We start from the raw sequence: 13,651 nt of genomic DNA on the forward strand, positions 1-13,651 counted from the left end.
CTGCTCAGTGTGGAGGACCCCACCTGGGAGATGACTGCCATGGTCTTCTTCATTGAGGTGAGCCTGATGGGGCATGTCTCCAAGCTCCATATGACACCCAGCTCTCTCACGCCCAGTGCTGTGGGGTATGAGGGCTCTGTGAAGTCTCTGCCATCTCAATCTGGACTTGGTCTTGTCCGTGGCGTCCTTGCCCCGAGCTGATGGTTGCACCAGGCAGAGCACCTTGCCGCAGCTCCCACTCTGTGTGTTTCAGATACTGGAGCGCTCTGACTCTGAGGACGAGGTGGACCGTGCCCTCGGGATCTTGGACATGTATCTGCGGAGCCAGTGCCTGGGGATGCCCAGCCTGGTGCTCAGGGCTATCCTCAGGCTCACCGAGAGGCCTGACACGGTGAGTAGGCGGAAGGCAGGACTGTAGCCCAGAGTGGAGCAGCGGCAGCTGCAGTGCTAGCAAGGAGCCAGCCCTGTTCATCCTCCTCCTTTGTGCCCTTCTCCTTGCTTGGCCATGCTGGTGAGCCTGGTCTGCCAGAACCTTGCCCTGCATAACCTGCGCTGTCTGCCAAGCACTTCGTGGAGAGGGTCTGTGCCCCTGCCATGGGTCGTTGCTCTACTAAAGGAGGTGGCATGTCTCACACAGGCAAGGAAAACCCTCATCCTGCTGCCACTTGTCATGGAGCGGCTGCAGGATGATGACGACGCCACCAGCGACGCAGCCCTGCACGTGCTTGCCAACATGCTGCGGCTGCTGGAGGGGAAGACGCTGAGCCTCACCGCCCTGGAGCTGGCTGCCAAGCTCTGGCCACTCTTTGGCTGCGTAAGTCTGGGGAGAACCTCGTGCCCTCCTCACTGGGCACTTCCATTCGTGCCTCCCACCACAGCTGCCACGCTCTGCAGTGGGGCACTCTGCCCCACAGCCCCCAGCCCCCACTGTTGCCCTCAGCTGCATTCCAAATGCCCTACCTGGACGCAGCCCAACTTTGGCATCAGGGACACTGGTGGCAGGCCACCAGGAGCTTGCTCCCTTTTGGAGCAGGGCTGCCTGGGGCTGGTTTGGTTATGTCCATGCCAGCCTCCTGCTGATCACCAGACTGGGGCTGACATCCTTCTGCCCTCCTCCCCCAGGTGTCGGACACTGTGCGGGAGCTCTCCATCCATCTCTTCCGAGATGTGATGGGGCTTGTGGCAGGCAAAGAAAAGAAGAAGATGAAGAATGAAGTGCAGAACAGCCTGCTGCCCCTGCTCTTTCACCTGCATGATGAGAGCAAGAGTGTGGCCAAGGTGAAATGTGCATCCCAAACGATTCTTTGGGCAGGGTATCCTGACCACTGGTCCCTTCAAACTCTTGTCACTGTGAGTTCGAGCTCGTTGAGCCCATAGGACCAGGCAGAGTCCTCCCTCCTTGCCCTCTGCTGCTTTTCTCCTCAAGCTGCACAGATGGATGGGGAAGTGAATCCCTTTCCCACGTCCCTCCACTGCACTCCTGGTATTTGCCCCTGAAACCCCAGAGGCTGCGCTATGGCTTTGTAGGAGCCTGAGCCCAGCAGAGCCAAAGCATTCAAGCCCTGACAGGCTACCGGTCACAGAGTGGCCACCCCTTATTTGCCTCTGGGGTGCTGAAGTCGGTGGCAGCGTCATTTCCCAGCTGGTGCATCCTCCCTGGGTGCACCGGGACAGGCTCTGAGTTCTGCCAAGAGAGGGGGCACTGGGTCCTGTGCCCCTGCTAATGGTGGTGGCATCTCTGCTGCTCCCCAGGCCTCCCAAGAAGCTCTCCGCAGCGCTGGCCGCTTCCTCAACTGGAGGAGGCTGGCACAGCTGGCTGGGACTGAGCAGGCATGGAGGATCCGCGAGCGCTTGGTAAGCACAGTCCCAACGAGCCTGGCATCTTCCCTGGGCAGTCCCTGCCACCAGGATGGCACCAGCGTTGCTGAGGAGCAATCTGCTCCTTCTGAACCCCAGTGCCACATGGCAGGGAGCCGGGTGGGCAACTGGCTTAACAAGGGGGGCTGCACGGTGCCAACTCTGCACCCTTCTCCTGTCTCCAGCTGGCAAAGAACAGGAGCAGGACCAAGGACTACCTGCACCAGAGCCAGCGCTACCTGCAGAACCCACAGGTGGCTCTGCGCCTGGAGGCTGTGAGGTTCATCGGTGAGCCACGACCCCCAGCATCCCTCCCTCCCTCTCCCACCGTCCCTGTGTTCTGCCACAAACCCTGTGGAGCATCCTTTCTCCCCATCACTGCTCTGCCTGCTCAGGTGGGGCTGGCAGCAATCTCTCCCTGGTGCTGCACTCAGGGGTCAGCCCTCCTAGGGAGCTGTGTGGCCAGGAGGGCTGAAGGGGGAGTTCCCAATGGACGACAGGGCCCCTGATAGGCATTAGGTCCCTGACACGATGTGTTCCCTTAGGGCTCATTGGACGGCAAGTGGACAGGCAGGAAGATGTGGAGCATGTCAGAGAGGGTGAGTGGAGCTGGTGGGGACGAAGAAGGGCCCTGCCAAAGTGCTCCTCTCTACGGGTAAGGGGGCGCCCTGCTCTGGAGGAGGGTATGTTTATACAGAGGGCTATGCCTGACCAACAGCCTCCAGCCCTGTCCCCGGCTCCCTCCTGGCCCTGGCAGAGACACAGGGTTGTCACCTCACCTCTTCTGTTCTGCCTGCACAGTCCTTCGACAAACACGGACAGATGGCAGCCTCCCTGTCTCCTCCCTGCTGGCTCAGACCATGCTTCTGCTCAATCAAAGAAGTGGCACCGAGGTGGAGTTTCCAACAGCTGAGCTTACAGCTGCAGAGGGCATGGAGAAGGTTAACACTCGGTGCCCAGCAATGACTGAGCAGCCAGGTGATGGAAGATAAACAGGAAGAGAAGGGTAATGTCTTGAGTTTCCATTTGGAAGTACTGAACACTGCTTTCGAGGGGAATTCCTTCCCTTCTCCCCCCTGCTCCCTTCTCCCCCCATGTAAGGGGTTAACGCTCCTGGGGGGGGTGGTCTTGACCTTGACCCCAGGTCATCCTGGCTCCTCCCCAGCAGAGGGTCTGAAGGTGACTCCAGGTATAGTGGTTAGCCCACGCCCTGTCTAGCCCCCTGTAAAAACACAGAAACTTCCTGTTTGTCTCAGCCGCCTGCCTGTTCGCTACCACCTTGCTGCTGCTGCTCCTGTCTTCCACGTGCTGGGCAAATCCTGAAGCTCGACCTCCGTCCGTCGCTATCAGTCTGGTTGTGTGTGTGTGTGTGTATATATGTTGTATCTTGCTTTGTTTTCCCCTTCCCTATACCTCTTTGTATCTCCCCTACCTTACCTCTACCTTCTGTTTATTATTAAATAATAATAGTCTCTTGAAGTGAGACTATTTATTTGGGTGTGCTTCGCCTTTTCCTCTCTACATCTATTGCCTTTCTTGTCCAACGGGGGGAGGGAGAGGGGAGGGCATCCTATGATTGTATTGGTTCTCTTAGCTATATATTGTCTCTGAGAAATTGCTAGAGCCAAGACACCCCATCCTAAAATAAATCAGTTTTAGAAGCCCTTCAGGATCCTGGAGTCTAACCAAGTCTGCAGCTAAACCTTAGCACCATATTGCAGCATTTGTTAAATCCCTCTAAGAATGGGTACTCAGGAACCTTCCAGGAGAGCCTGTTGCAGTGCTTGGGAAATGTTTCAGTGAAGAGGTTTATACTAATGTCCAATTGAAACCTCCCCTGGTGCTGCTTGAGGCCATTTCCTCTTGTCACAGAATCATTGAATGGTTTGGGTTGGAAGGGGCCTCCAAAGGTCATCTAGTCCAAGTAGCCAGCAGTGAGCAGGGACATAGAATTAACCAGGTTGGAAGAGATCTCCAGGATCATCCAGTCCAACCTAGCACCCAGCCCTAGCCAGTCATCTAGACTATGGCACCAAGTGCCTCATCCAGTCTTTTCTTGAACACTTCCAGGGATGGTGACTCCACCACCTCCCTGGGCAGCCCATTCCAATGCCAATCACTCTCTCTGCCAAGAACTTCCTCCTAACACCCAGCCTGTACTTCCTGTGGCACAACTTGAGACTGTGTCCCCTTGTTCTATTGCTGGTTGCCTGGGAGAAGAGACCAACCCCCACCTGGCTACAACCTCCTACCTTGTAATGTCATATGTGGAGGCTTATTTCTCTGCCTGCCTGGAAGAAGCAATACTGGGCTGTATTCACAAAAAATTGGAAGACCTTTGGAAACAGAAGAGACTGACTAAAACTATTCTGCTTATTGAATGAAAAAAGAATCTTCAAGCATGCCTTGAGCTGGAATTTTTATCAACTGTGCAGAGGTCATATGTTTTACTATTTAGAACAAGCTCTTACTGTGCTTTCTGAAAAGGAAAAAAACCAAACTTGAGAACAGGGACTTTGCTTTAGAGTGAGTCACTTGAAAGCATGCACTTGGGAGAGAACAAGAATATAGAAACTTGACCTTCTGAAGTTCTTTTAGGTTTTAGCATCATTGAAATGCATTCTTTTAAAAAGCTTCTGAATCTAGTATATATCTTCCTTTTTGTTTACTGCGGCTAATAAAAGTAGTTCAGGTACATACTAAACTGCCATCATCCTCTTTCAGTGCTCTGTTTCTGCCTAGGGAGCCTTCTGCTGGAAAACTGATCTTCTAAAGAGTCAATCTTTTTCTTGTTCTTTCACTATCATAATTTCTGTTGGACAGGACTGAACCATGTGTACATGAAACCTACTCTCTGTAGGGAACGCTAATCTGCACCTGTTTTACATGGTTTCTGGCACTGTGGCATTGTGAGCAGAACAGCTTAGTCAAGAGAAGTATTTTGAGAATGGTCTCTGAACTTTTTAATATATACTAGGGAGAATTTACTGAGCTAATACATAAATATTGATTTCTTGGAGACACACACACACAAACATTCTTGGTCTGGTTTCTTTGTGCATGCATGCATGTACACACATGTAATATGTTTTTTTCCTCTAGGAAAGACCCCATGTTGCTAATGCAAAAGAAATTCCTGGGATAAACTCTAGTCTGAAATCAAATTCATGGAGGTGGTGGAGTCACCATCCCTGGGGGTGTTCAAGAAAAGACTGGATGTGAGGCATTTAGAGCCACGGTCCAGTTGACTGGGTGATAGGTTGGACTGGATGATCTTGGAAGTCTCTTCCAACCTGGTTGATTCTATGAACTGGATGCTGTTTTGCTGATATTAAGAAAGTCAAGGAATTGGAGTACGCTGAGTTCTGAAAACTAATGTTGTAGGAAAGGAAATGTTTGAACCCTTCTTAAGAGGGGAAATTCCAGAAGTGTTTCAGGCTTGGCTCTTTATTATCCTGCGTATGGAATAGTGCTCTGCATTTTGGATCCAGTTCATGCCCATCTTATATTCCCTTTGTCCTAGAGTGAATGACTCTGTAATATGGCTTAGTAAATGTGTTGGCAACTGGCTGAAAAATGGGGGGCACGAGCCCCTAGGAGCTTGTTCAATCAAGCCTTGGATGTGAGGTCTGAGTATTGGAACTGCAGTAAACCTCAGCGCTCTGTGTGTGAAGAAGCTCAGAGGAATTTGTCCTTGAGCCTTCTGATAAGCAGCTTCTGTGGGACTGTGTGCAGAGTAGGAGGGAAACAGGTGGAATAAGCAAATTCCAATGTTTAGGTGCACTAAACACTTTTGCAGTAACTGCAAGTAGGGAAGATTATGCATATTCAAATATTTAGATGCGACATCCTCCAGTAGGGAAGGTTGCTCAGAGCCTTGTTGAGCCTGACCTTGTTTATGTCCAGGAATAGGGCCTCAGCTACCTCCCAGGACAACCCGTTGCAGAGTTCCACCCCCCTCATGGTAAAGAACTTCCTCCTCACATCCAATCTAGTGTACTCTTTAATTTCAAGCCCTTGTGCCTGCCCTGCTCAGGCCCGACCAGACCTCACCGCCTCACCACCCTGGAGCTGGCTGACAAGCTCTGGCCACTCTTTGGCAACATAAGTCTGGAGAGGGCATTGTGCCCTCCTTAGGCTCTTCTATTTGTGCTCTGCAGGGGGTTGCTCTCTCCCACAGCACCCAGGCCCCATTGTTGCCCGAAGCTACGTCCTAAACCCACCACATTGGCTCGCTGCAGTTTGTCCTTCCTGCCGTGTCAGGGACGGTGGTGGCAGCCCCTGCTTTGCTCAAGGGAAAATCTACATGCATGAGTGCGCTGAGAGCCACCACTTTTTGCTGCTGGGGAAGCTGGTGGGGCAGCTCACCCTCTCCTACGCCTGCAAGGACGAGGAGACCTCCTGCGAGGCTGCAGAAGCTCTCTATCAACTGCATGTCCTTGTCCTGCAGCAGAGAAGTAAGAGAAGCTGTGGCAGGCAGGGTCACCCCAGACATGGGCAGCCAGAGCCCCTTTCCCTTGGGGAGGGGGAGGAAGCCTGATGCAGCCTGTCCATTGGCAGCGTGAGCAGGCATTGACCCTCACCCCTGCCCACAGCAGCCCTGGGCCCTCCCTGTGTATCTGCTTGCCAGACCTGTCTGGGTGTTCTCTAGCTTTGCCAGTGCCTTTTCAGTCCAACACTCTGACTGCATCTCCCAGGCTGCACCCCCTTTCTGAGCACCCCAGTTCTTCTCCTTCCCAGATAAGTCAGAGAGGCAGAACAGTGAGCAGCTGCAGCCCGGCTCAGAGATGCAGCCCTGGATTTTCCCAAGGGAGAAACATGCCATCGGACTCTGCTGGGTAAGAAGTGCCTGTGGCTTCTGGCCAGGGCATCAGCGTGTGGCTGAAGGGACACCCAGCATGTGGGCAGGAACTGGGCTCTTGCTGCCCCTCAGCAAGGGGCTGGGCAATGGTCCCCAGTGAGCTCCAGTTTCCCTCAGGACCCTAAGGCCTGCCATTGGTCTCCTTCCCAGCACAGCAAGGCTCCGTGTCCCCCTCTCACTGCACAGCTGAGGTACTCTGTGAGACAGGCTGTAGGTGACAAATCTGTCCTCTGTTCCACAGATGTTCACAAGATACCTTCAGCCCTCTGACCAGGCAGAGATCATGGTCACGGCCATCAAGGCCATGGGCCCCACAAGCAGATACAACATCAGTGTGGCTGCCCAGATGGTAGACATCTTTGCAGGGGATTCTGCATTGCTACCAAGAATGGTGAGTAGCCCATGGGTGGCATGGCTGGTTCCAGTGGCAACAGAAGCAGCTCCCAGTAGGAGCTGTGGAAACAGGCATGGTCACCCTGCTGAATTATCCACTCCCACCTGTGTCTCCCCCTTCCAGGTGAAGAGTATTGTGGGTGTCATCTTTGAAAACCTACCCTTCATCAGAGCAGAGGTAGCTCTTAAGAGCGTGCACAGAGCCCTGCTGCTGCTGATGGACAAACACCCCAGGGTGGTGGTGGGCACTCTGTTGGACTACTCACCAACAAGCATCAGGTATGGGACTCAACAGCCTCTGGGGCTCATCTCACCCTGGCAGAGGGAGCCCTAAGACCCTCCTGAGGTATCTGCTTGCCTGACCTGTCTGGGTGCTCTCTAGCATGGTAGACATTCTTGTAAGGGATTCTGCATTACTACCAAGAATGGTGAGTGGCCCCTGGGTGGCATGGCTGGTTCCAGGTCAACGTTCATTCCTCAGGTCTGCACCTGGCCAGCACTCACACTTGTTGAAGCCAACATTCCGCGGTGGCAACAAGCAGCTTGCAGTAGAAGCTTGCCCTGCTAACTTCTCCGCTCCCACCTGTGTCTGCCTTCCAGGTAAAGAATATCGTGGCTGCCACCTCTGAAAACATGTCCTATCAGAGCCATCAAGAGCCTGGACAGAGCCATGCTGGTGCTGATGGCAGACACCCCATGGTGGTGGTGGCCATTCTGTTGCTCTGCTCACCAATGACCACCAGGTATGGGACTCAACAGCCTTTGGGGCTCCTCTCACACTGGCACAGGGGGAACCTTAAGACCCTCTTGAGGGACTTTAGCCTGGCTACCATTCACGGTGTTCCCTTCTGACTGAGCCCTGTGCCACTTTCTGTGCTGCCAGTACCATGTGGAAGATGGTGGTCTCCAAGCCCCAGGCTGCAGAGAAGGTGCTGTGGGCGCTGGTCAGAGTGCTGATGAACCCCTCGCAGTGCAGTATCTCCACCGAGAGCAGCCCATATCTCCTGTAGCTATGTGTAAGTTGCTGGATGAAGCCTTGCTCATCTCTGGGCTTGCTCTCAGGTCTATAGTGCCTCTGCAGCCCTAGGGCTGGATCTCCCTAGGGCTGCAGCAGTGTCTTGTTTGGGTGTCTTCTGCAGGCCACCGTGGTCAAGAGTGAGATCCTCCTGCAGCTCAGCTGCCAGAAGGAGGTGCAGGCAATTTTCCTCTAGCTGTTCCTGGCACTGCTTTTGCAAGTGTCTTACACCATTGAGCCGAAGCTTGAGAGATGCTGATGTGGTGGGGGAAGCAACAGAAGCAGCTCACTTCTATCAGGTGCTCCATCCCTATCCAGACTGGTGTATATCCCAAAGAGATGTGCCTGCCCTGCTCAGGCCCGACCAGACCTCACCGCCTCACCACCCTGGAGCTGGCTGACAAGCTCTGGCCACTCTTTGGCAACATAAGTCTGGAGAAGGCATTGTGCCCTCCTTAGGCTCTTCTATTTGTGCTCTGCAGGGGGTTGCTCTCTCCCACAGCACCCAGGCCCCATTGTTGCCCGAAGCTACGTCCTAAACCCACCACATTGGCTCGCTGCAGTTTGTCCTTCCTGCCGTGTCAGGGACGGTGGTGGCAGGCCGGCAGCAGCAGGTCCCTTCTGGAGCAGGGCTGCCTGTGGCTGGTTTGGGGATGTCCATCTCCATGCCAGCCTCTTGCTGATCACCAGACTGGGGCCGAGATCCTCCTGCCCTCCTCCCCCAGGGGTCGGACGTTGTGCGGAAGCTCTCCATCCGCCTCCTCCACGATGCGATGTGGCTCGTGGTGGAAGACAAAAGATGACGAAGGTGTCATAAATAACAGGCATAAACTGGCGTTCATGCAAGTTAAGGCTTTCATAGAGTTGCAGGAATCAAGCAATGTAGAGGCCTGGGTACGTGGGGAGGCTCTGCTCTACCCCAACGCACACCCTTTGCCTTCAGTTTTCTCTTTTTATGCCCTATTCTATTAGATATTCATTACTAAGTTCTAGGAAAGGGTTGGGTTTTCTTTATCAGTTTTTAGCAACGTGAGAGGTCTCTTCCACACAGGTCTCCCCTTATCCGCTGGTCCCTCTGGTAGTCTTTGATGAAGTAAGGGTCTTCTCTTAAGTGTTCTTCCTCATGAACTTCAAAGTCCTTGTTGTTCTTCTGTTTGCTCATGCAGAAAGGTGGCACCAGGAGGAATGCCTTTCCATTCAAATATGCAAAAGACTCTCTCTTCCACATGCCTCCCTCCTTCGCCAATCTTATTACTCTTCTCTTAAACCTACTGCACACCTTTGCGATGGTGGTGCAAGCAGGAATGCAGTTTTATTCAGTATCCCCCTTCTTCCCTGACTGTGACCTCTTGCCACGAATTGATCGGATCAAACATACGATTCTGCGTATTTCTCACAAAGGTGAAGGTGTGCACCAGCCTGCACAACCAGAGCGAGAGTGTGGGCACGGTGAGATTGCCAACCTGACCGAGCCTTTGGGCAGGGCAGTGGTGACACTGGACCCTTCAAACACGTTGTCACTGTGAGGTCTAGAGAGGGGCCTAGGCAGAGTTCTCCCTCCTTGCCCTCTGCTGCTTTTGTCTTCAAGCTGCACAGATGGATGGGGAAGTGAATCCCTTTCCCACCTCCCACCCTCCACACAGCCCTTGGCATGGGTTCCTGAAACCCCAGAGACTGAGCTGTGGCTCTACAGGAGCCTGGGGCGGTGCGGGTAGGGGAGAGCTGAGCCGAGTGGCTTCCTCCAGCCCCCTTCCCGCCCCCGTTTCCCTAGAAGTTCCGCCGGTTTTGCCTCACCCCTGGCGCAGCAGCCCCGGGCGCAGGCAGCCCTACCCCTCGTGTCCCTGCAGGGAGGGTGTGTTTCCCGAGGGGCCCATTGCTGAACAGCAGCCTCCAGCCCAGCCACCTGTCCCCTGGCTTCCTGCTAGCCCTGGGGAACACGGGGTGCGATGTGCAGCTCCTGGAGGGGACACAGGGTTGTCACCTCATCTCTGCTGTTCTGCCTCCACAGTCCTTCGACAAACACGGACAGGTGGCAGCCCCCTGCTCTCCTCCCAGCTGACTCAGACCATGCTTATCTTTGATCCAAGAAGGGTGATGCTGAGGTGGAGGCTGGAATGGCTGAGCTTACAGCTGCAGGGGGCATGGAGAAGGCAGCACTTGGTGTCCAGCAGGGACTTCTCTCAGCACCCAGGTGATGGTGGTGTTGGGAGAGGAGGGCCACAAAGAGGCCTGAAGCACCTCTCCTATGAAGACAGGCTGAAAGAATTGGGTCTGTTCAGCCTGGAGAAGAAGAAGCTCCAGGGAGACTTCCGAGCTTCATCTCAGTATCTGGAGGGGACCTGAAGGAATGCTGGGCAAGGACTATGCAGAAGGGCTTGTGGTGATAGGATGAGGGGCAATGGTTTTAAGCTGCAGCAAGGCAGATCTAGGTTGGCCATTAAGAAGGAAGTTCTTTACAAAGAGAGTGGGAAAACACTGAAACATGTTGCCTAGGGACGTGACTGCGGCTCCATTCTTGGGGACATTCAAGGTCAGACTTGATGTTACACCAGCAGCCTGATTTAGTTGAGGGTCTCCCTGCTCACTGCAGGGGAGCTGGACAAGATGACCTCTGAAGGTCCCTTCCAACTGGATGCAAGCTGTGAATCCAGCCTGTCAAGATATGGACTTGTACTAGTCCCAGCATGGACACTTGAGGAGCACTGCTTCTTGCTGGTTTGCTCTTGCCACTGGCTGTAGAAGGGGGGAACCTCTAGATGGTGAGCCCATGAAAGGGCCTTTTCCTCTACAGATTTGGCCATGGAGAAGCAAAGAAGATGTACAGAGAAGGGAATCTTTGGGGAAGGACCCTTCCTTTCCCAGGCTCAATGCCAGCCACCACCTCCACTTCCTCCTTACAGCTTCCATGCCCCTTGTTCTCACCACCTACCCCAGGTAACACATTCTGTGCCCTCAGGAGATGGCAGGGATTGTCCCTTCAGCCGGACTGCCTCAGGGTAACGTGGCCAAGCCCTGGTGTTACAATGGCACAGATGCTCTGTCTCCAGCAGCATCGTCCCCTTTGCACGCCCAGCACAAAAGGCAGCTCTGCCTCCTGCCCTTGCCACCCATCCCCTCCAGCCCTGCAAATGCTCGAAGTCAGAAGTTGTGAGAGCAAAGCCAAGAGGTCACACTGTCAAACTAAACCCTCTGGAGCTCCGGCCTTTGAGCAGTCTCTAAAAGGGACATCACCTGCTGGCAGTCAGCAACCCCTCCCAGATGGTCTGGGCACACATGGCTGCAGTCTTTGGCTGCTGCTCCCTGGGGAAGTGAGTCTGTTGCCTTGCAGAGACTGGCCCAAAGGGTGTTCTCGCTGTGGTTCCACACCTCCCCAAGTGCCAAAGAGTCTGAACACACAAAACAAAGTCTCAACACAAAAGCAGGTTTTAACTATTTAGAGCATCACCAGGACAGACCTTCCTGTGCCTGTCCCTCCCAGACAGCTGCTATCCATGCGCAGCCGAGGATGGGCTCCGGGGACACACCAAAGGAGCCACCATTGTGCTGTCATCGACCCATCACTGGTTGCATCACAGTCGTATCCAGGCGAGGAGCCTCAAGAGTTCACTGTGAGCAGAGGAGTCAGCAGACTTGGTCGTTGGTTCCTGTGGCTGCAGTTGGCATCCTTGTGTTGCCAACAGCTTCTGAGGAAGAGGAGCCCTTTTGGCCTTCTGCGTCACCCAACCCTGCCTGTGCAGTGTTGGGATAGAGGAGTGTGACAAGTCTCCTGAGAGAGACACCTCGGCTTGCTGCCCCTGGCAGCACAGCCCTGCCTGGTGTGGGACCCCTCACCCTCACCACTTTTCTTAGAGTCTGCCTTTCTCCTTCCCTCGCTTCCTCTGTCTCGCTCAGGATGGCAGAGAGACCCCCTGGCACCCCACGGCAGGCCTGGGAAGAGAAGGGTGAAGCCACCCTGACTCCCAGCTCTGTGGCAGAGCCCAGCAAGGTGTGCGAAGTTGAACCTCTGCAGGCAGGTGAGTGTGTGAGTGCTGTAGCCAGAGGCTGCCCATCCTGCCCTGGTGCCAGTGTGTCCCTTACCCAGGCACACCAAGATCCCCTTCCTATGCTGCTCTCGTCCCCGTAGTGCAGAGGGAACAGCAGTGCCCCAGTCATGAGCCAGGGCTGGGGATCATCCCCAGAAGCTAGGGAGAGGGTTTGCCTCTCTCCCTTACCTGCCCCTAACCCTGCCTGTTTTCTTTTGGCCGGATCCATCCTGCTCCACTTCAGCGGTGCCAAGGGACGAGAGGGCCCTAAAAGCCATCATACGCTTCACCAAGTGCAGACTAGAGGTATCTGTGGTCACTTTGGCAAGGCTGTGCCCATGTCTCCGGCCAGTCTTACTGCCCCTGTCCCAAGATTAAAGGTGCCAGGGCTGCGCTGGGCACCCCAGCAGCTGTCTCTCCCAACTGACACTGCCTGTCTTTCTGTCCTTCACCGGCTGGCAGCAAGTGGGTCAGAAGCTCCTCTTTCTGGCCACTCTCTGCACCTTCTGCACCATCACCACTGTGGGCTCCACCGTGTGGGGAGCGTTCCGCTACTTCCAGGAGGAGGTGATGACAGCCATTCAGGTGGGAGTCCTGCAAAGGGAAGAGGCCTCAAGCGGGCAGGGGAGTTTGGATGAGAGCTGCTCCAGGTCTCCCATCCTTGTAGATGCTCCAGCAACATCTGGGTGGCCCTGCTGGAGATGGGCTTGGACCCAATGCTATGTGCAGATCCCATGGCCAGCCTGTGGCTCTCTGGTTGGCACAGCCCTTCCTGCCATGCGGTCTGGCACCACTGGGAGCACGATGGAAGCTCTGTCAGCCTTGCAAGCTGTTGCTGGGTGAAGGACACTGCCCTGGTCCAACCTTTCCCATCTTGCTGTGCTTCCCAGGTGATGTTGCAAGAGGAGCCCGATGACTGCCTGGACACCACTGTGCGGCAGCAAGTCATGCTGGCCGTCGCAAGCATGAGGTATGTGCCAGACCCCAGCCTGTCCTCCCCACAGTGCCAGGCAGTCCTGACAGCACTCCCAGGTCTCTCAGCTGGTGTCTGTCCCCTCCTTGCTGAGTCTAAAGAGCACCTCTGTGTCCCTGCAGTAGAGCCAGGCTGCTTCAGCATGACAAGGACGCCGTTGTGCAAGCTTGCATCAAGAGTGTCTTCAGGCTGCCTCCACGGGACAGCCAGGGTTCTGAGGCTTCCCTCTACTCCAAGGTGTGACATAGGGGGAAACACTGGGACGTCCCCTGCCCCAGAGACCCTTTCTTGGCACCACAGGTACATGGCAAACCCTCACAGCCTTCCAGGGCTGTCCCCAAGACTTTTTACTCCTTGCAGACCCTGGCCGCGTTGGACAGCATGTTGGTGACACTGGTGCACAGCGCTGGCACCCGTGGCGTTGTGGAGCTGCAGAGCATCTTGAAGGTCTGGCCTTGGCACAGCGTCCCCACAGGCAGCGACTACTGGCTTGAGTAGTGTGGTTCCCCCCCTCCCACATGCACTTGGTG

The 13,651-nt window shown here is 54.8% G+C and overlaps 1 protein-coding gene across 3 annotated transcripts; it reads left to right on the forward strand.

The window, feature by feature from the left end:
* The first annotated feature begins 13 nt into the window (after window positions 1-13).
* Window positions 14-12,348, forward strand: LOC135182224 (maestro heat-like repeat-containing protein family member 7). Of its 3 annotated transcripts, none has more exons than XM_064156055.1 (9): window positions 14-57; window positions 254-391; window positions 638-814; window positions 1,123-1,278; window positions 1,753-1,854; window positions 2,043-2,145; window positions 2,403-2,456; window positions 2,659-2,863; window positions 12,018-12,348. In XM_064156055.1, exons 1-8 carry the CDS (start codon window positions 31-33, stop codon window positions 2,847-2,849), a joined length of 948 nt encoding a protein of 315 aa, XP_064012125.1. In that variant the 5' UTR covers window positions 14-30; the 3' UTR covers window positions 2,850-2,863; window positions 12,018-12,348. The 3 variants fall into 3 exon arrangements, with proteins under 3 accessions (XP_064012125.1, XP_064012124.1, XP_064012123.1); XM_064156054.1 differs by lacking the exon at window positions 12,018-12,348 and adding an exon at window positions 3,114-3,349; XM_064156053.1 differs by lacking the exon at window positions 12,018-12,348 and having other exon boundaries at window positions 2,659-3,349.
* Window positions 12,349-13,651: the final 1,303 nt, after the last annotated feature.

Source organism: Pogoniulus pusillus, chromosome 16 (assembly GCF_015220805.1).
Source record: "Pogoniulus pusillus isolate bPogPus1 chromosome 16, bPogPus1.pri, whole genome shotgun sequence".
Lineage (NCBI taxonomy): Eukaryota > Metazoa > Chordata > Aves > Piciformes > Lybiidae > Pogoniulus > Pogoniulus pusillus.